Source organism: Nannobrachium achirus, assembly GCF_963921795.1.
Source record: "Nannobrachium achirus genome assembly, chromosome: 9".
NCBI lineage: Eukaryota > Metazoa > Chordata > Actinopteri > Myctophiformes > Myctophidae > Nannobrachium > Nannobrachium achirus.
In genome coordinates this window covers 381,191-402,500 of record NC_137818.1, presented here as the reverse complement: position 1 = coordinate 402,500, position 21,310 = coordinate 381,191, and the positions used below count along the sequence as shown (strand labels likewise).

General features: G+C 40.8%; 1 protein-coding gene across 1 annotated transcript in view; it reads right to left on the bottom strand.

Annotated features, from left to right (window-relative positions):
* nfascb (neurofascin homolog (chicken) b) overlaps positions 1–21,310 on the bottom strand; it is a gene marked incomplete at both ends in the record, with an annotated part of 89,637 nt that overhangs the window by 8,132 nt on the left and 60,195 nt on the right. The window contains 6 exons of the mRNA XM_080733923.1: positions 3,324–3,455; positions 5,537–5,710; positions 10,876–10,998; positions 12,578–12,788; positions 14,166–14,281; positions 15,327–15,549. Of these exons, the coding sequence (XP_080590049.1) occupies positions 3,324–3,455; positions 5,537–5,710; positions 10,876–10,998; positions 12,578–12,788; positions 14,166–14,281; positions 15,327–15,549 (979 nt within the window). The remainder of the gene's footprint in view (positions 1–3,323; positions 3,456–5,536; positions 5,711–10,875; positions 10,999–12,577; positions 12,789–14,165; positions 14,282–15,326; positions 15,550–21,310) is intronic.

Here is a 21,310-nt window from a genome sequence, read left to right as displayed (position 1 = left end):
GTCAAACGGCTTCTGCTCTGCACCAGAGCAGGGACAAGGTAAATAAAGAGGTACAGACAGCCACGCCCTTTTCGCTATCTCGCAGTTCCAACCGGCAGATTGGTCGCACCATGGGTGCCAAACTGCAGCCGGAAGTTCGGTGGAAGACTGTGGAGCAGCCTCCCAGCAGCTCACATGAACATGAACAAACACTATTTATGAGACCTTTATAACATACTCAGCTCAGGAAAATAAAAGAAGGCATGTCACACATTTTTTTGTGCTGTGTGGATTTTCGATGTGTGCACTGTGTCATTTTATAGCAGTATCTAAAGAGCAAAAAGTACGTTTCTAAACGAGCCAAGTATCGCGAGACTATCCACCGTTTCCTGTCTGGGAACCAAATCTCGCGATACTTCGTTGACAGAAACGATTATTATTTACTGTTATTATTATTATTTCATTATGTACTGTGCACATCGAAAAGCAAGTGATTGTAAAAATACCTTTGGTATGTCTTCTTTTATATTCCTGAACAGATTAGATGACCAAGGTCTCAGTAGTTAATAAATAGTTTTTGTTCCAGGTTTGTTCATGAGCTGATCAAGCCGTCTCCATTCACTGACGCGACCACGGTTTTCCCAACGGCCCTGAGCACAACGGTGGGAGCGCGGGAGTGTGGGAAGCCTATTGCCCATCGGCCCCCACCTTTGCGCTCAGGGTCACTGGGAAAACTGCGGTCGCTTCACTGACATGTATTTTATCGTACTTCCGGTGCGAGTCCTTGTGCGAGTTCTGGCACCCATGCTGAGCTCCATACGCATGCCCATGTGGTCACGTGTTTCCCTTCCTTCTTAAATAACTTCCTTGAGCAGGGAGAGGAGAGCCTAGAAAGGGAGGGGAGGAGCAGAGGATCTTCTCATCTGTTTGACAAGTAAGGGTGCCTGTGAGGTCAAAACTATCTACTCTGTTAGAGGGCCCGTGAAATCTAGCAACAGGGGAATCAGAAATCTAGCAACAGGGGAATCAGAAATCTAGCAACAGGGGCAGCTATGAAAAAAATCGACTAAAGCAGGTATGAAGGGGTTTGATAAAAGGCAGATTTAACCCTATATGTGTTTTGGTCTGAACGACTCCTTTAAGTCCCGTCCCAACCGTGCCAAGTTACTACAGTGTTAACTATGTACATTTCGGAAGGACCAAGAAGCAACAATAGTAAGTTTCTAGGTGTATTTTGCCTTTACTTTTTACCTTGTGACTTTCTGAGGTGCATTTGTCATTGGTCATGACTAAAGTTGTGTGTTTTGTATAGGCTATGGTTGTGTTGGTTATTGTTGTGTGTTTTGTATAGGCTGTGGTTGTGTGGGTTATTGCAGCAGTGATAATAAAGTTGTGTGTTTTGTATAGGCTGTGGTTGTGTTGGTTATTGTGTTTTGTATAGGCTGTGGTTGTGTTGGTTATTGTGTTTTGTATAGGCTGTGGTTGTGTGGGTTATTGCAGCAGTGATAATAAAGTTGTGTGTTTTGTATAGGCTGTGGTTGTGTTGGTTATTGTGTTTTGTATAGGCTGTGGTTGTGTTGGTTATTGTGTTTTGTATAGGCTGTGGTTGTGTTGGTTATTGTGTTTTGTATAGGCTGTGGTTGTGTGGGTTATTGCAGCAGTGATAATAAAGTTGTGTGTTTTGTATAGGCTGTGGTTGTGTTGGTTATTGTGTTTTGTATAGGCTGTGGTTGTGTTGGTTATTGTGTTTTGTATAGGCTGTGGTTGTGTTGGTTATTGCAGCAGTGATAATAAAGTTGTGTGTTTTGTATAGGCTGTGGTTGTGTTGGTTATTGTGTTTTGCATAGGCTGTGGTTGTGTTGGTTATTGTGTTTTGTATAGGCTGTGGTTGTGTGGGTTATTGCAGCAGTGATAATAAAGTTGTGTGTTTTGTATAGGCTGTGGTTGTGTTGGTTATTGTGTTTTGTATAGGCTGTGGTTGTGTTGGTTATTGCAGCAGTGATAAGGCTGTGGTTGTGTTGGTTATTGCAGCAGTGATAATAAAGTTGTGTGTTTTGTATAGGCTGTGGTTGTGTTGGTTATTGCAGCAGTGATAAGGCTGTGGCTGTGTTGGTTATTGCAGCAGTGATAATAAGTAAATAAATAATACATTCATAAAACCGTTAAAAAGATGCCCGTATCCGAAGGAATATGAGGGGGGAAACCACCCGAAAACCGATATCGGCACGCAAGAAAAAACTGTCTGAATTGTCCCCCCTGGCGTTTCCTTGGATTTCCGCTGCTGGTCCTTACACAGGCAGAGCCACGCCCCTTCTGCTGGTCCCTACACAGGCAGAGCCACGCCCCTTCTGCTGGTCCCTACACAGGCAGGTCCCTACACAGGCAGAGCCACGCCCCTTCTGCTGGTCCCTACACAGGCAGAGCCACGCCCCCTCTGCTGGTCCCTACACAGGCAGAGCCACGCCCCTTCTGCTGGTCCCTACACAGGCAGAGCCACGCCCCCTCTGCTGGTCCCTACACAGGCAGAGCCACGCCCGTTCTTAGGACTAGGGCGGGGATACACTGGAGATGGATTCAAACAGCAGCTTCCTATTGGATATTTGATCAGTGTAACCACTATGTAATTCTTACCACTGGTGTAGGCCTACAGTAACAGACTGTAGGAGTATGTAATGTAGGCCTACAGTCTGTAGGAATATGTAATGTAGGCCTACAGTAACAGTATTTAGAAGTACATACTGTAGGCCTACAGTAACAGTCTGTAGAAGTATGTAATGTAGGCCTGCAGTAACAGACTATAGGATTACATACTGTAGGCCTACAGTAACAGTCTGTAGAAGTACATACTGTAGGCCTACAGTAACAGTCTGTAGGAGTATGTAATGTAGGCCTACAGTAACAGTCTGTAGGAGTACATACTGTAGGCCTACAGTAACAGTTTGTAGGAGTAGGATTGGTGCGCTGGTACAGGGGCTGCACCGCGACTCAGCGTGTCACGTATGCCTTGATGTGTTACAAATGTTTGTATATATGTTTTGAATACATGACTGCTGTGTCGTAAGACAAATTTCAGTGTGAACTGACAATAAAGTACTATATCATATCATATCAGTATGTAATGTAGGCCTACAGTAACAGTGTGTAGGAGTACATACTGTAGGCCTACAGTAACAGTCTGTAGGAGGATGTAATGTAGGCCTACAGTAACAGTCTGTAGGAGGATGTAATGTAGGCCTACAGTAACAGTCTGTAGAAGTGCATACTGTAGGCCTACAGTAACAGACTATAGGAGTACATACTGTAGGCCTACAGTGGCCAGAACTCTAAAATAAATAAATTCCTACCTGGATATTTTCCTCCTCGACTCCTCTTGATGAAACACACGATGAGCAGGATGAGAACCATGACCGCCACCGCACACATGATGCCTATGAACCATCCCTGAGTGGAGATATCCACCTGGTCCCTGGCATAGGCTGGAATATATACATAAATATATACATCAATATATACATATATATACATAAATATACATGTAAATACATAAATATACATATAAATACATAAAAATATACATACATATACATGTAAATACATAAATATATACATAAATATATACATAAATATACATGTAAATACATAAATATACATATAAATATATACATAAATATATACATAAATATACACATATATTTATACATAAATGTATACATAAATGTATACATAAATATATATATATATATATATATATATATATACATAAATATATACATAAATATACACATGATCCCTATGAACTATCCCTGGGTGGAGATATCCACTTGGTCCCTGGCGTACGCTGAACATACCCAATAATAAATAACACCCTGAAAGATGACATTTCTAGACATACCCAGCCGATTACTTGAGCGCTCTGCTTGCGCAAGTAATAATAATAATAACTAGACAAATATTGTTCCTTCGAAACAATTGTGGGCTCGCTTCAAGCCAGAAAACAATGGCTATAAAAGCACAAAATGTCAAGATCGCAGGCAGTGCTCTCTTTGACGTTACTGACGTCAAAGATTGGTCCATTTTGTTCCAAAAATGTGTTGTGCAAAAGTTGACCCGCTGGTGGCGCTATAACAGGCCAATGTGAGAAGGTTGGTATCTGTTCCTTGACCTATTGGGAATGTGCTTGCAAGATTTCACGCACATCCCGTGAAATCTTGTTCATGATTTGAGGTGTTTTTGGCTTTGGACACTTTATCGCTGCTTGCAGCTATATTTATTATTATTATTTTATATATTTTTTGTGTGCACTTCATAGGCATGTTAAATAAAGGTCCTTAGATTGCGTGTAGAATGTTTCATGCAAATTGCAAAAAAAATCCTAGAATAAAAACGGGTTTAAGCGTTTTACAAACTGCTCAAAATTATATAGCGCCCCCCTTTGGCCATTTGGGGTAAGATTGGTTTCAGTGATATTTGAACTAACCCTCTACACTATTTTGTCATGAAAATGTGACTTTGCTTGTATGTTTTAGAGGCAGAAGAATAATTTGCATAAAAATGCAATATTGTTTGAATTATTTAAAAAAGCATGTTTCAATGTTAAAGAAATCCGATCTGACAGATCTTTAGATATCGGTCCAAAGTTCACGTAAAAAAAGTTTTGTGCACGTGACGCGAAAATTCCAGAATAAAAGCGGGTTTACGCGTTTTACAAACTGCTCAAAGTGGCGGAAAATCGAAGGGCGGAGCTTACTTAACAATGACACAGATGTCTTCCGCTTGAGTCAAAGCACGCGTGTAACAAGTTGCATGTCTTCAAACGAAACGAGTCATGACTTATGCCCGTTTGAAGTTTGAATTTTCAGACGCTTCGTATAGCGCCCCCCTTTGGCCGATTGGAATAAAATTGGTTTCAGTGATACTTTGACTAACCCTCCACATCTTTGCCAAATGCCATGAACGTGTAACTTTGCATGTATGATTTAGAGGCCGAAGAATAATTTGCATAAAACCGCAATATATATTGAATTATTAAAAAATTATATTTCACTTTAAAAGAAATCCAACCAGACAGTTTGACCGTATTGGTCCAAAGTTCATGTGAAAAAAGTTTTGTGCACTTGACGCGAAAATCCCAGGAGGAGATAGATTTTTACTGTTTTTCATATAATTCCGAATTGTGGGAGACCTAAAGGTCAGAGGTCAAAAGTTAGAGGGTAAAAGTTGTTCGGCATGAGGAGACGCATAAGTGTATACAGGTTTCATGGCTGTACGTATAACAGAGCATGAGCTATACCTGTTCAAAGATCGCACTTTCGAAGGCTTCCTACAGCGCCACCATTTGGCCGATTGCTATAAAAAATAATAGCACACTTCGCCACTGTAAACTGAACACATTGATGTTTTTATTTTCATTTTCTCACTAATTATGTAGGAGTAGAAAGGAACCGAAGTTTTGAGGAGAACTTGATATAGTATGCCTGCCTGATAGATAAATAATGACAATATCTAAAGTGTGCTCGCCTTATAGGCGAGCCCACAATAATAAAAAGAATGATAATACCCTCGGTTGTGTAGTGCAGACTCTCCTCGGTGTGCCAGTCTCCGGTGCCCTCTCGGGTTCGCGCTGCCAGGGAGAACCTGTAGCGGGTGTAGCGGTCGTAGCGACGCACCGAGAAACTGGTGACGTTGGGAGGAAACTCTTCAACACGCATCTCCTCTCCTCTGGACGCATTTACTGTCATAGAAGAAGAACATGTTATCATTTACTGTAGAGAAGAACACGTTATCATTTACTGTAGAGAAGAAGAACACGTTAACATTTACTGTAGAGAAGAAGAACACATTTACTGTAGAGAAGAAGAACACGTTATCATTTACTGTAGAGAAGAAGAAGACGTTATCATTTACTGTAGAGAAGAAGAACACATTTACTGTAGAGAAGAACACGTTATCATTTACTGTAGAGAAGAAGAACACATTTACTGTAGAGAAGAACACGTTATCATTTACTGTAGAGAAGAAGAACACATTAACATTTACTGTAGAGAAGAAGAACACGTTAACATTTACTGTAGAGAAGAAGAACACGTTATCATTTACTGTAGAGAAGAAGAACACGTTAACATTTACTGTAGAGAAGAAGAACACGTATCATTTACTGCCAGAGAAGAAGAACACGTTAACATTTACTGTAGAGAAGAACACATTTACTGTAGAGAAGAAGAACACGTTATCATTTACTGTAGAGAAGAAGAACACGCGTTATCATTTACTGTAGAGAAGAAGAAGACGTTATCATTTACTGCCAGAGAAGAAGAACATCTTCCGGAAATGAACGTCTACTCTCAGACACCCGCGAGTGGCAGTAAAGCTCCCGCAAATGCAAACCAAGGCGAAGGGTCGTGCTTGGTCTTCCTCCTCGGGCCCACCTTACCGATCATCACCACGAAAGTGTGGGGTGGCTCAAAGTAGCTGACAGTGTACAGCATCTTGCAATGGGCCTGATGTACAAGACACCTCCAAGATACCCATGTACCTGACAAACTACTTCTTAAAGGACCTACACCATGAATTTTCACTTTTTCTATTTTAAAACCTTTTTTTGGGGTCCCACTGGAACCTTCTATCCTCACAAAGTCCTATTTCTGACCGTTGTGTCTTTCTCTGGTTTTGGGAAGACAGAGATGAAAAGCTTTCCACGGGTTCTCAGAACAGTGCTGTTCTGAGAGTTGATCCGTGTGATGTCACACGGATTCCCGTTTTTTTTTCAGAGTCAAAAAAAATAATAATTTCAAAAAAAAAAAAAATCAAATTTTTTTTTTCAAAAACTTTTTTTTTTCAAAAAACTTTATTTTCAAAAACTTTTTTTTCAAAACACTTTTTTATTTTTTACTTTTTTTTTATACATAAATACAATGCAGGTGGGGTTGATTGTCTAATGTAGATTAACTTTCTGTAATGTCTGGTCTAGCAACGGTCGCCCTGTGTCATTTGACAGTAGGCCTATAACATACAACATAGGCTATAATCAGAGCTGCAACATTATCCTATTTTTGTATTGGCCCAATATTAACATTATTTGTTGTCAACGTGGGGTCCGGGGAGGAGTGAAGAGGAGGGGAGGGGGGAGGGGTGGAAAAACCCCACTAGATGCGCCCCTGAGCAAACAGAGGCCGTTTTGGTATTGCAGCCTCATTATAGTAGAGCTGGAACAAACAAAAAGAATGGTCAGAGTGTTTGTTGAGGGTTAAAACCTGCATCATTCACACTACAGATATATAGTTGAATGTTTTGCTTGGTAATTCAATGTAATCTCAATGGAAACCAGCTTTATGCCTCATTCACACTACAGATATATAGTTGAACGTTTAGCTTGGTAATTCAATGTAATCTCAATGGAAACCAGCTTTATGCCTCATTCACACTACAGATATATAGTTGAACGTTTAGCTTGGTAATTCAATGTAATCTCAATGGAAACCAGCTTTATGCCTCATTCACACTACAGATATATAGTTGAACGTTTAGCCTGGTAATTCAATGTAATCTCAATGGAAACCAGCTTTATGCCTCATTCACACTACAGATATATAGTTGAACGTTTAGCTTGGTAATTCAATGTAATCTCAATGGAAACCAGCTTTATGCCTCATTCACACTACAGATATATAGTTGAACGTTTAGCTTGGTAATTCAATGTAATCTCAATGGAAACCAGCTTTATGCCTCATTCACACTACAGATATATAGTTGAACGTTTAGCTTGGTAATTCAATGTAATCTCAATGGAAACCAGCTTTATGCCTCATTCACACTACAGATATATAGTTGAACGTTTTGCTTGGTAATTCAATGTAATCTCAATGGAAACCAGCTTTATGCCTCATTCACACTACAGATATATAGTTGAACGTTTAGCTTGGTAATTCAATGTAATCTCAATGGAAACCAGCTTTATGCCTCATTCACACTACAGATATATAGTTGAACGTTTAGCTTGGTAATTCAATGTAATCTCAATGGAAACCAGCTTTATGCCTCATTCACACTACAGATATATAGTTGAACGTTTAGCTTGGTAATTCAATGTAATCTCAATGGAAACCAGCTTTAAAGCTTTCAAAGCTTTGTTTGGAGCGTCTCCTGTATCTTTAAAGCTGGTTTCCATTGAGATTACATTGAATTACCAAGCTTTAAACGTTCAACTATATATCTGTAGTGTGAATGAGGCATAAAGCTGGTTTCCATTGAGATTACATTGAATTACCAAGCTAAACGTTCAACTATATATCTGTAGTGTGAATGAGGCATAAAGCTGGTTTCCATTGAGATTACATTGAATTACCAAGCTAAACGTTCAACTATATATCTGTAGTGTGAATGAGGCATAAAGCTGGTTTCCATTGAGATTACATTGAATTACCAAGCAAAACGTTCAACTATATATCTGTAGTGTGAATGAGGCATAAAGCTGGTTTCCATTGAGATTACATTGAATTACCAAGCTAAACGTTCAACTATATATCTGTAGTGTGAATGAGGCATAAAGCTGGTTTCCATTGAGATTACATTGAATTACCAAGCTAAACGTTCAACTATATATCTGTAGTGTGAATGAGGCATAAAGCTGGTTTCCATTGAGATTACATTGAATTACCAAGCAAAACGTTCAACTATATATCTGTAGTGTGAATGAGGCATAAAGCTGGTTTCCATTGAGATTACATTGAATTACCAAGCTAAACGTTCAACTATATATCTGTAGTGTGAATGAGGCATAAAGCTGGTTTCCATTGAGATTACATTGAATTACCAAGCTAAACGTTCAACTATATATCTGTAGTGTGAATGAGGCATAAAGCTGGTTTCCATTGAGATTACATTGAATTACCAAGCTAAACGTTCAACTATATATCTGTAGTGTGAATGAGGCATAAAGCTGGTTTCCATTGAGATTACATTGAATTACCAAGCAAAACGTTCAACTATATATCTGTAGTGTGAATGAGGCATAAAGCTGGTTTCCATTGAGATTACATTGAATTACCAAGCAAAACGTTCAACTATATATCTGTAGTGTGTACACAGCTTAAGACTCAATTTTGAGCATATATTTATACAAAGAATATAGTTTTAAAAGCATGGTGTAGCCCCTTTAAAGGTCAAGGATGTTCACGATCACAACACCAGAGGCAGCTCCACTAATCATCATCAACGTAGATTTAACACTAAACAAGGCTCTAACTCGTTCTCCTGCTATACAATCAACATGTGGAACACCCTTCCACAAGCCTTAAAGGAGAGCAAATCCCTAGCCTCCTTCAAAATCGGTATGAAAAGTCACCTTCAGGCGGCTGCTACCCGTGACTTGTAAATAGACTAAGCCCCCATGCTCCCCCCACCCTTTTTCTGCATTTGTATTCGATTTTATGCTTTTTCTGCTTTTGAAATTGATATTATCCTAGATAAAGTACTATGTTCTATCCGTCTGTCTTTCAATGTTATATGAGATATACTTAAAGTGTGGGTCCTGTGGAAATAAGCATCGGCTTTCTAGGATCTCCTTTTAGTTGACCTTGTACCAGTGATTTGTACTGTCATGAAACTGTACTTTTTTCTATTGCAAACTTCTAATAAATTCTTCAATCAATCAATCAATCAATCAATCAATCAATCAATGGACATTACGCAAAACAACTTATTTCCATGGTTTTAAAATCCACTTTTTCTCAGCTGTTAATAAACACATACATAAATATCTCCATGGTTACCTCTTTCTAGCCATTCTGCCGCAAAACGCTTCACTCGTGTTAGAATACGATTCTGAAGTCACGCGAGACGAGATTCAAAACGTGACCACAATGACGTATGGCTGGAGTGCAATGCTATTGCTACAGCTCTAGTGTGTCAAGGGGTGATATGAGTCTAAAAGTGGATTTTAAAGACATGGAAAATAAGTGGTTTTGCGTAATTCCCACTGCTGCCGTCGTGTGTAACCCGTGGGCTGTATAAGAGGTTGCCGCAGCTCAGCCGAAATGGACGATAATGCTTTTTTGGATTAAAAAACACCTGGACCCGCTTTTTGTAGACTAAATAACAAGACAACAAGGTAAAAAGTGATTTATCATGGAATTCTCCTTTAGGGTGTATCCTATGATGACTCCATTAGGCTAGGTGTATTTTAGAGTGTATTTAACGATTTATAGAAAATGCGATTTTATAGAAAAATAACAATCCATTATTTCCATAACATTATGGGAGCCGCCATTACGAAGCGAGAGGCTGCCCCCTCCCCCTCCCCCTCGGTTTGCACCGGTTTTCAGACATAGAAATAGAGAAAGTAGATCCAGGCTGAAAAAGAACGACCAGAAAAGTGATCCTGCCGCCATTATTGTTTGGGTTAGGGTTAGGGTTACGTGGTGCTGTAGCAGCTGCAGAGTGCAGACACAGCTGTACGCTGTATTTAAGGTGGTATTACCTGTCTGGTACTGTAAGGTGTATTTAAGGTAGTATTACCTGTCTGGTACTGTGAGGTGTATTTAAGGTGGTATTACCTGTCTGGTACTGTAAGGTGTATTTAAGGTGGTATTACCTGTCTGGTACTGTGAGGTGTATTTAAGGTGGTATTACCTGTCTGGTACTGTAAGGTGTATTTAAGGTGGTATTACCTGTCTGGTACTGTAAGGTGTATTTAAGGTGGTATTACCTGTCTGGTACTGTGAGGTGTATTTAAGGTGGTATTACCTGTCTGGTACTGTAAGGTGTATTTAAGGTGGTATTACCTGTCTGGTACTGTAAGGTGTATTTAAGGTGGTATTACCTGTCTGGTACTGTAATGTAAATCCTATGATGACTCCATTAAGTTAGGTGTATGTTAGAGAGTATTTAAGGTGGTATTACCTGTTTGGTACTTTAATGTATATCCTATGACGACTCCGTTGGGTTCTGCTGGGAGGCTCCAGTCCACATAGATGGTGTCCAGATGTCTGAGCTGGATCCGGAAGTTCTTAGGAACGGATGGAACTACACGCACGCGCACACACACACACACACACACACACACACACACACACACACACACACACACACACACACACACACACACACACACACAGGAGTGAACAAAGCCTTAGCTCTGAAGTCGGTAGACTTTTTCCTGTCAAATGACTTCACAAACATCAATAAACGAATACGTCCACTAATTACGTATGGGTTTATTGCTTAGTCCCCGAGGGGAAACATGTTTTACCACCAGAGCGAATACAAATACACAAGTAACAATAACAACATATAACAAACATACAATACACAGCAAGTGACAATAACAGACTTTACAAATGACAACATAACACCCTCCCAAAACAAAGCTAGCGTTGTTCGTTAAGGAATCTAACAGCAGCAGGAACAAAGGATTTCTTCATTCTCACAGTAGAGATTATAGGCATCAAAAACCTGTTGCTAAACTCACTACGCAGGTCCTTAAATACCTTATAAAGAGGATGGCCTTCGAAGGAAAGAATAGTGTTCAATTTGGTCCTCATTCGCTTGGCTATGGTGATATCCAAAGTATCCTGAGGGAGGCCAATTACTGAGCCAGCCTTTTTAATCAATTTATTGATCCGTTTTTTTTATCATCGGCCGTGACGCTGCCCCCCCAGCAAAGCACAGCATAAAAGAGGACACTAGCAAGGATAGCTTGGTAGAAAACATGAAGAAGTGACCTACTGATCTCAAAAGATCTGAGCTTTCTCAAATGAAAAAGTCTAGACTGAGCTTTCTTGAACACAGAATCTGCGTTCATCTTGGACACCAAGTGGACACCAAGATACTTATAGGACTGTGGGCTGTATGTGTGTAAATCCCTACGTCCTGGTCCCTCGTAGCGGTTGTTTACCACAACCATGTACATCTTATAGTTACTGTATATTAATACTAATATTTATAATGTGAGGCTATCGCCTCACAGCTAGAAGGTCCTGGGTTCGCAGCTGGCACTGGGTGAAAACATGGGTTACAAAATCCTGGGATAATTAAAAAAAATATTTAACGTACCGTCCTCAGGAGTAGAGAACTGTATGGTGTTACTGGCTGGTCCTTCCTAGTGCTTAGTTACTGTATATTAATAATAACTAGAAATACTGTTCCTACGAAACAGTGTGGGCTCGCTCGTGACTATACTCTCCAACATGCTAACTGTCATGTTAGCATGTTGGAGAACCAATACTCCAGCTAACACCACTCCCAGATTGTCCACACCTCAATTGCACCTCATTGGCTGAGGGCCATGCCTTTGTACTGTCTGCGACGGATAAATAATGAAGATAACGTAAGTGTTCTCTTTGTACTGTCTGCGACGGAACTCACTGTATAAATAATGAAGATAACATAGTGTTCAATGTATAAATAATGAAGATAACATAGTGTTCACTGTATAAATAATGAAGATAACATAGTGTTCTCGCCTTTCAGGTGAGCCCACAATAATGAAACGTACCTCCCTCAGGGGTAGAGAACTGGATGGTGTGGTCCCTCATAGTTATAGTTACTGTATTATAATTATTACCCTAATAATAATAATAATAATAATAATAATGAATTGTACCTCCCTCAGGGGTAGAGAACTGGATGGTGTTACTGGCTGGTCCCTCGTAGCGGTTGTTTGACACAACGATGTACAGCTTGTAGTTACTGTAGGAGAACAGATCCTCCAGGACCCCCGAGGTGTCGGGACCCTCCGATGGGAACGACTTAGACTTCAGTCCTCTGCTCACACCCAGCCATCTGAGCTGACTGCTGTCTCTCCAGTAATACACCTGTAATAACAAGATTAATATTATACCTGTAATAACAAGATTATTACTGCTGTCTCTCCAGTAATACACCTGTAATAACAAGATTAATATACCTGTAATAACAAGATTAATACACCTGTAATAACAAGATTATTACTGCTGTCTCTCCAGTAATACACCTGTAATAACAAGATTAATATACCTGTAATAACAAGATTAATATACCTGTAATAACAAGATTAATATACCTGTAATAACAAGATTAATACTGCTGTCTCTCCAGTAATACACCTGTAATAACAAGATTAATATACCTGTAATAACAAGATTAATACACCTGTAATAACAAGATTATTACTGCTGTCTCTCCAGTAATACACCTGTAATAACAAGATTAATATACCTGTAATAACAAGATTAATATACCTGTAATAACAAGATTAATATACCTGTAATAACAAGATTATTACTGCTGTCTCTCCAGTAATACACCTGTAATAACAAGATTAATATACCTGTAATAACAAGATTAATATACCTGTAATAACAAGATTAATATACCTGTAATAACAAGATTATTACTGCTGTCTCTCCAGTAATACACCTGTAATAACAAGATTAATACACCTGTAATAACAAGATTAATATACCTGTAATAACAAGATTAATATACCTGTAATAACAAGATTATTACTGCTGTCTCTCCAGTAATACACCTGTAATAACAAGATTAATATACCTGTAATAACAAGATTATTACTGCTGTCTCTCCAGTAATACACCTGTAATAACAAGATTAATATACCTGTAATAACAAGATTATTACTGCTGTCTCTCCAGTAATACACCTGTAATAACAAGATTAATATACCTGTAATAACAAGATTATTACTGCTGTCTCTCCAGTAATACACCTGTAATAACAAGATTAATACACCTGTAATAACAAGATTAATATACCTGTAATAACAAGATTATTACTGCTGTCTCTCCAGTAATACACCTGTAATAACAAGATTAATATACCTGTAATAACAAGATTATTACTGCTGTCTCTCCAGTAATACACCTGTAATAACAAGATTAATATACCTGTAATAACAAGATTATTACTGCTGTCCCTCCAGTAATACACCTGTAATAACATAATATAATATAATATAATATAATATAATATAATATAATATAATATAATATAATAAATTAGACTTCAAGCATTATAGCAGAGTTTAACACTTCAAATGGACATACTTTGGTGAACATTGCTCTTATCAGTACAACATAGAAGTGTGTGGAGCGGCCTGAAGTCTGCCTGGTGATTTGAACACCTTGCTGTATATAAATCAATAAGTTTGATTTAGATGTATTGATTGGTTGATTGATGGATTGATTGATTACCTTGTATTCCTTCAGTTCTCCCATCAGGGATTCTCTGGCCACAGGATCCCAGTGAACCGTGACCTGAGAACTCTCGATGTCCGAGACCCTGAGGTTGAGAGGGGCTTCAGTAGGACCTGGAGATATAACAATATATCATCATCATTATCATCATCATTATTACTACTATTATTATTACTCTATGTCTGAGACCCTGAGGTTGAGAGGGGCTTCAGTAGGACCTGGAGATATAACCATATATCATCATCATCATCATCATCATCATTATTACCATTATTATTAGTCTGTCTGACACCCTGAGGTTGATAGGGGCTTCTGTAGGACCTGGACATATACTTAAAAATCCTAGTGTGAAGTGAGTGGTTATTTCATTAAGCATCCCACGAACCTTGGCCAATGAAACCCTGGCCATACAACAAGCATTCAGCACTTTGTGCCAAGATGTAGGCCAGATGTAGACCAGATGTAGACCATATATAGACCAGATGTAGACCAGATGTAGACCATATGTATGCCAGATGTATGCGAGATGTAGGCCAGATGTAGGCCAGATGTAGACCATATGTATGCCAGATGTAGGCCATATGTAGGCCAGATATATGCCAGATGTCGGCCAGATGTAGGCCAGATATAGGCCAGATGTAGGCCAGATGTAGGCCAGATGTAGACCATATGTATGCCGTATGCCAGATGTAGGCCAGATGTAGGCCACACTTCAGAGCCTGGACAATGCCAGATGGTTTAGCTTAGCTCCTTCCAGGAACACCACTCAAAAATACTCTGAGAATAAACAATGTGTACTTCTTTATCCTTCTCCTTGAGCGTCAAGGCTTTCAAATAGAACCCAGCTCTGGTCCACTGACACCACAGATCACTTTTATGTAATGTATTGTGACAGTCCCGTCTGTCCCTCTGAAATGAACCAATGAAGTTAGTAAGTTAGGAGATACACTCCTCTGAAATGAACCAATGACGTTAGTAAGTTAGGAGATACAGTCCTCTGAAATGAACCAATGACGTTAGTAAGTTAGGAGATACAGTCCTCTGAAATGAACCAATGACGTTAGTAAGTTGAGATAGTCCTCTCCAGAGTAGCCAATGATAACGGAGACTCCAGACACCAGACCAATAAGTGTGAATGTGATTGGTGGTGAGACTTACGGTCTTCTCCAGAGTAGCCAATGATAACGGGACTCTCCGGACCCAGGCCAAAGTCATTGGCTGCCTGGACTTTGATCTCGTAGGGCGTGAAGGTGTCGGCGTCGTAGATGTAATATCTGAGCCACTTGGTGGTGGCGTTCTTCCATTCCTCTCTGGAGTCTTTCCTCTTCCACCAAACCAGGTACTTCAGATGAGGCCCGTTCCACTCCCTGTATGTTAGAGGCTATGGATACATGAAATATAATTATTATAATAACACCTCTCTGTATGTTAGAGGCTATGGATACATGAAATATAATAATTATAATAACACCAGGTACTTCAGATGAGGCCCGTTCCACTCTCTGTACGTTAGAGGCTATGGATATATGAAATATAATAATCATAATAACACTTCTCTGTATGTTAGAGGCTATGGATACATGAAATATAATTATTATAATAACACCTCTCTGTATGTTAGAGGCTATGGATACATGAAATATAATAATTATAATAACACTTCTCTGTACGTTAGAGGCTATGGATATATGAAATATAATTATTATAATAACACCTCTCTGTATGTTAGAGGCTATGGAATATATTAAATATAATTATTATAATAACACCTCTCTGTATGTTAGAGGCTATGGAATATATTAACTATAATTATTATAATAACACTTCTCTGTACGTTAGAGGCTATGGATACATGAAATATAATTATTATAATAACACCTCTCTGTATGTTAGAGGCTATGGAATATATTAAATATAATTATTATAATAACAGCAGGTACTTTAGATTAGGCCTGTTCCACTCTCTGTACGTTAGAGGCTAGGAAATATAATAATATTAACATGATTTATACATTCTAGCTCCTCTTCCACCATGAAATATAATGAATAATGACAACATCACACAGCTAATGATCATCATAATAATAGAAATACCATTCCTACGAAACAGTGTGGGCTCGCATGGATGCTAACATACTGGTATTAACATACTGGTATAACTATGTGACGGCCCCTATGGCCTGATAGGGTTATGTGGTGTGTGCCTTTAACAACCCTGTTGCAGTGCTGGTTGGAGGGTGGAGCCAGAGGTGATCAGCTGAAGGGGAGACACCTGGCCAGTGGCTCCTCACTATAAAAGCTCTGCTTTAACATTGCTTCTTCCTCCTCAGTCCTCTCCAGGCCGCTGGAGCGGCCAGACGTCAGAGAGCAGCTGTTCTTCTTTGCTATTATGTTACTTTAGTTTGGGTTAATGGGCAGTTTGTTTCCCTGCCTTTTGAGTTGGAAACTCTACCTTTTGCTTAATTTCTTACATTTAGTCATTCTGTAAATAAAATTCACACTTATTTTGCATTTACCTCTGTGTCGTCTCCCCTTTTTTTGTGGTGGTCCTGGAGCCAGACCATCATAAATGGGGGCTCGTCTAAAGTCAACATTCGGTAAGATATAGAGCTTAACTGTTTGAGTGTAGCTCGCGTTTGGGGCGTGGTCAAGCTGAGGCTCACCTTCCCTTGGTGGTAGCAAGGTGGTGGAGCTGTTGAACTGGGGAATCTCCCAAGTGTTGTCACTGTTGGGAATTCCCTGTTCTGGCTTGTTGGGGAGCGTTCGGAGGTGGTTAAAGGTGTGTTAAAGGTCACCGGACTTGAAAACGTAAGTCACCCGTTTTTTGCAAATCAGTTTGTTGGGCCAACTCTAGTCTTTTTTGTACTGGTAAAGTAAAGAAAATAACGTTTCCTGGCTGGTTAAATGTAATTGTAATTATTATATAAGTGTCCCTGTGAGGTGCGTGGGGCTACTGGGGTTAAATAGTCGTTTAGGCCAGGGGTGGTTTTAGGTGCAAGGTGCGGCTGGCAGATTGCGAGTGTGCACCGGCGTGTGCATACTCCGTCTCGGGGGCACGGCCAGAGAGTGGATGTGGGTCGCCAGCCACTGGTTGCTCTTCCTGCTCCTGGTATAAGCTAGGCCTTTGCGGTGGCCTTCAGTGCATCAATACCCACCGCTACCCAAGCACAGGCAGTTGGGTGGAGTTAGCGTGGGGGGTTTAAAGAGAGGGGCACTTATATTTTTTGTTTTACAGCTAGGATAGTTATAACCTGAAGACTAGTTATAACTCCTGAAGTTAAAGGTTGTTTTTTTTTGCAGTTAAAGGGGAGGCTCAATATAACTGGTTTGCATTTGGCTTTTTTGCATTTGGCTCTTTTGCATTTGGCTCTTTTTTTGGCGTGCATTTAAAGGCCCTACAGTCTGGTTCTGGTGGCTGTGGATTAATTGTCCATTTTGGTTCCTGTGTTTGGGGTTCATGATGGAGGAGTTTGTGATAGCTCCGTCAGAGGAGAAGTTGGATGCCTGCTCCAGTGACCAGCTCATTAGAATTGGTGCTCACTACCAAATTGATGTTGGTGATTAAAGAAGGAAAGAGAACATGAGATCTATTATAATTTGTATGAACAGCAGGTGTTGACTCCGCCTCCGACAGTAGATGATGATGATGAGGTGGTGGTGGAGGAGAGTGTGCCCTCTGTGGCTGGCTTGATATTTGAGCAGCAAAAAGAACTGCTAAACCTAAAGTTGCAGGTTAAGGTGCAGTTGAAAGACAAGGAAGTGGAGTTGAAAGAGAAGGAGTTGGAGATGGAAAGGATGAGGCACAGAGCAGAGATGGCAAGGCTAGACATTGAGACAGCGAGGCTCAGTCTAGTGAGAGATGGAAAATTAAAGGAGGCAAAGAAGGAGGAATCAGGTGACAAGGATAACATCGTAAATAGTTTACGCTTGGTCCCCAGGTTTAATGAGAAGGAAGCGGAGGTGTTCTTTACTCTGTTCGAGCGGGTGGCAGACGCTCGGAACTGGAGTGACTTGGACCGCATGGTCCTCTTGCAGTGTGTTCTCACTGGTCGGGCGCAGGAGGCATTTGCCTCAATGTCAAAACAGGACTGTACACAGTACAGACTACAAGTTGGTCAAAGCGGCAGTGCTCAAAGCCTACGAGTTGGTGCCTGAGGCTTACCGCCAGCGTTTTAGAACCTGGCATCGAGGAAATAAGTCTTATCTGGAGTTTGCTCGCGATTTAACAATGCACTTTAATCGTTGGTGTGTAGGTTCAGGAGTGGAGAACTATGGTGACCTGTCTGACTTGATTGTACTTGAGCAATTCAAGAACTCAATCCCTGAGACTGTGGCTGTGTACATATGTGAGCAGAAGGCTCAGACTGCTGCTGAAGCGGCGGCGCTGGCTGACGATTATGCATTGACGCACAAAAGTGTAGCTCCGGACAACCGGGGTTATGCTGGTGGATCTCAGGTTCAGGTTCAGGTTCGGTTTATTAGTCAAATGCGTATCCATACAAGTACAGACAAACAATGAAATGCTTGTGCCAAGAGCACTCTCAGCCTTATTGCACACAAAACAATACGACAACAACAGGTCACCCAGGACAACCCAAAAAACAACAAAACAACCATACAGTGTGACAGTGTACAGTTTAAAAACTGCGTATATTGCACATGACTACCTACGTCTCGCTTCCATCTCTTCGTTAAGCAACCTGATTGCTTGAGCATAAAAACTATTACTGAAACGGGTGGTGTGAGATTTGATGCTCTGGTAACGTTTTTTTGAAGGGAGGAGATAGAACAGGGAATGGGCGGGATGACAGCTGTCCTTTAAGATGTTCTCTGTCTTTTTCTTACAGCGTGTGTTATAGATTGTGTGTAGCTGTGGTAATTCTGTGCCAATGATTTTGGCAGCTCTCTTCACAATTCTCTGTAACTGTTTACTGTCTTGAGCAGTCACGTTACCAAACCACACTGTTATGCATCCTGTCAATACACTTTCTATGGTACAGCGATAGAAATTAACAAGAGCCTTGGTGCTTAGGCCAAATCTCCTGAGGCGCCGCAGAAAGTACAATCGCTGCTGCGCTTTCTTAAGGATACCTTCGCTGTTTTGAGACCATGTGAGTGAGTTTGTTATGTGAACACCCAGGAATTTGAAACTGTCCACTATGTCTACAGGTGAACCATTTATGGTTACGGGACTGTGATTGACTTCAGATTTCCTAAAGTCAACGATGATCTCTTTTGTTTTACTAACATTTAGAGAGAGATTGTTATTCTGGCACCATAGGGTTAGCTCTTCAATTTCCCTCCTATAGGCCCTCTCATCATCGTTGGATATTAGTCCTATAACCGTGGTGTCATCTGCAAATTTGAGAATAGAATTATTTCCACACCTGGCAACACAGTCATAGGTGAACAGACTATACAACAAGGGACTGAGGCAACAGCCCTGGGGCGCTCCAGTCCTGGTCAATATCTTAGATGAATGCTTGTTCCCTATTCGTACAGATTGTGGCCTGCCTGTCAAAAAGTCAAACAGCCAGTTGCAGATACTACTGCCCAGACCAAGACCCCTGAGTTTCAACACAAGCTTAGATGGTACAATCGTGTTAAAGGCAGAGCTATAATCTATGAAGAGTAGTCTGACATAAGAGTTCTTATTCTCCAGATGTTTCAAGGCAATGTGTAGTGCGAGAGAAATAGCATCATCGACTGATCTATTAGCACAGTATGCAAACTGTAATGGATCAGTATTGGCAGGGATAATGTGCGTTATATGTGATATAACCATTTTTTCCAGACACTTCATAAGAACAGAGGTCAAAGCCACAGGGCAATAATCATTAAGACAGGTGACAGGTTTTTTCTTTGCTATGGGTACAATTATGGTTTCCTTGAAACACAACGGTACCACACACAATGACAGGGACATATTGAAAATGTCAGTAAAGACTCCCGAAAGCTGGTCAAAACACAACTTAAGGACACGTGAGGCAATCCCATCAGGACCGGCCGCCTTATGAGTCCCAACGCTTTTAAAAGTTTTACTCACATCTCGTTGTGTCACCTGCAGCTCCACCGCACCGGGTGTACCCCGCACCGGTGTAACTGGGTCCGTGTTGTGAGATTCAAAGCGGGCGAAAAAGTTATTCAATTCGTCCGGTAGAGAGTCCGAGGTGTTAATAACAGCCGGCTTCGGTTTGTAATCCGTAATCGCCTGCAGCCCTCTCCACATACGCCGTGCGTCACAGCCACTATAGTTGTTCTCCAGTTTGTCCCTATATTGTCTCTTAGCGTCTCTGATCGCCCTCCTCAGGTCGTATCTGGATTTTTTGTACCGTTCCTCGTCCCCAGATTGAAAAGCGGCTCGGCGCTCCCTCAACTTCAGACGAGTATCCTGGTTCATCCACGGCTTCTCGTTGGGATATGAGCGAACGGTTCGCGCTGGGATGCAAATATCCACACAGAATTTAACATAGCTGGTGACAGTGTCAGCATAGTTATCCAAACTTGTGGCTGAGTCTTTGAAGATGGACCATTCTGTCGATTCAAAGCAGCCCTGGAGTTTAGATACATTATCTGTGGACCAGCACTGTACAGACCTCACCCTGGGTTGCTCGCTCTTCATCCTCTGCTTGTAGGCAGGTAGTAGTAGCACCGCATGGTGGTCAGATCTCCCAAAGTGGGGCCGTTGGACCGCTTTGTAGGCATCCTTGATGGTGGAATAACAGTGATCCAGCGTCCTTACCTTCCTTGTTGGGCACTTAACATGCTGGTAGAAGTGCGGCAACACCGATTTCAAGTTGCAGTGGTTAAAGTCCCCCGCCACGATTGAAATGGCTTCCGGGTGCTTATTTTCCTGCTTACAAATGACATCGCTTAGCTCGTCCATAGCTTCGGATGCATTCACTTCTGGTGGGATGTATACAGCCGTCAGCAACACACAAGGAAATTCTCTGGGTAGGTAAAACGGTCTGCACCGTAGTGTTAAGTGCTCCAGCACCGACGAGCAGTGGTGTGAGACCATATCCACATTAGTGCACCAAGAGTCGTTGATGTAAAACAGAACACCGCCCGCTTTCGTCTTCCCCGTGTTTGCCATTGAACGGTCCGTGCGGAACACAGAGAAGCCATCTAGCTGTACCGCC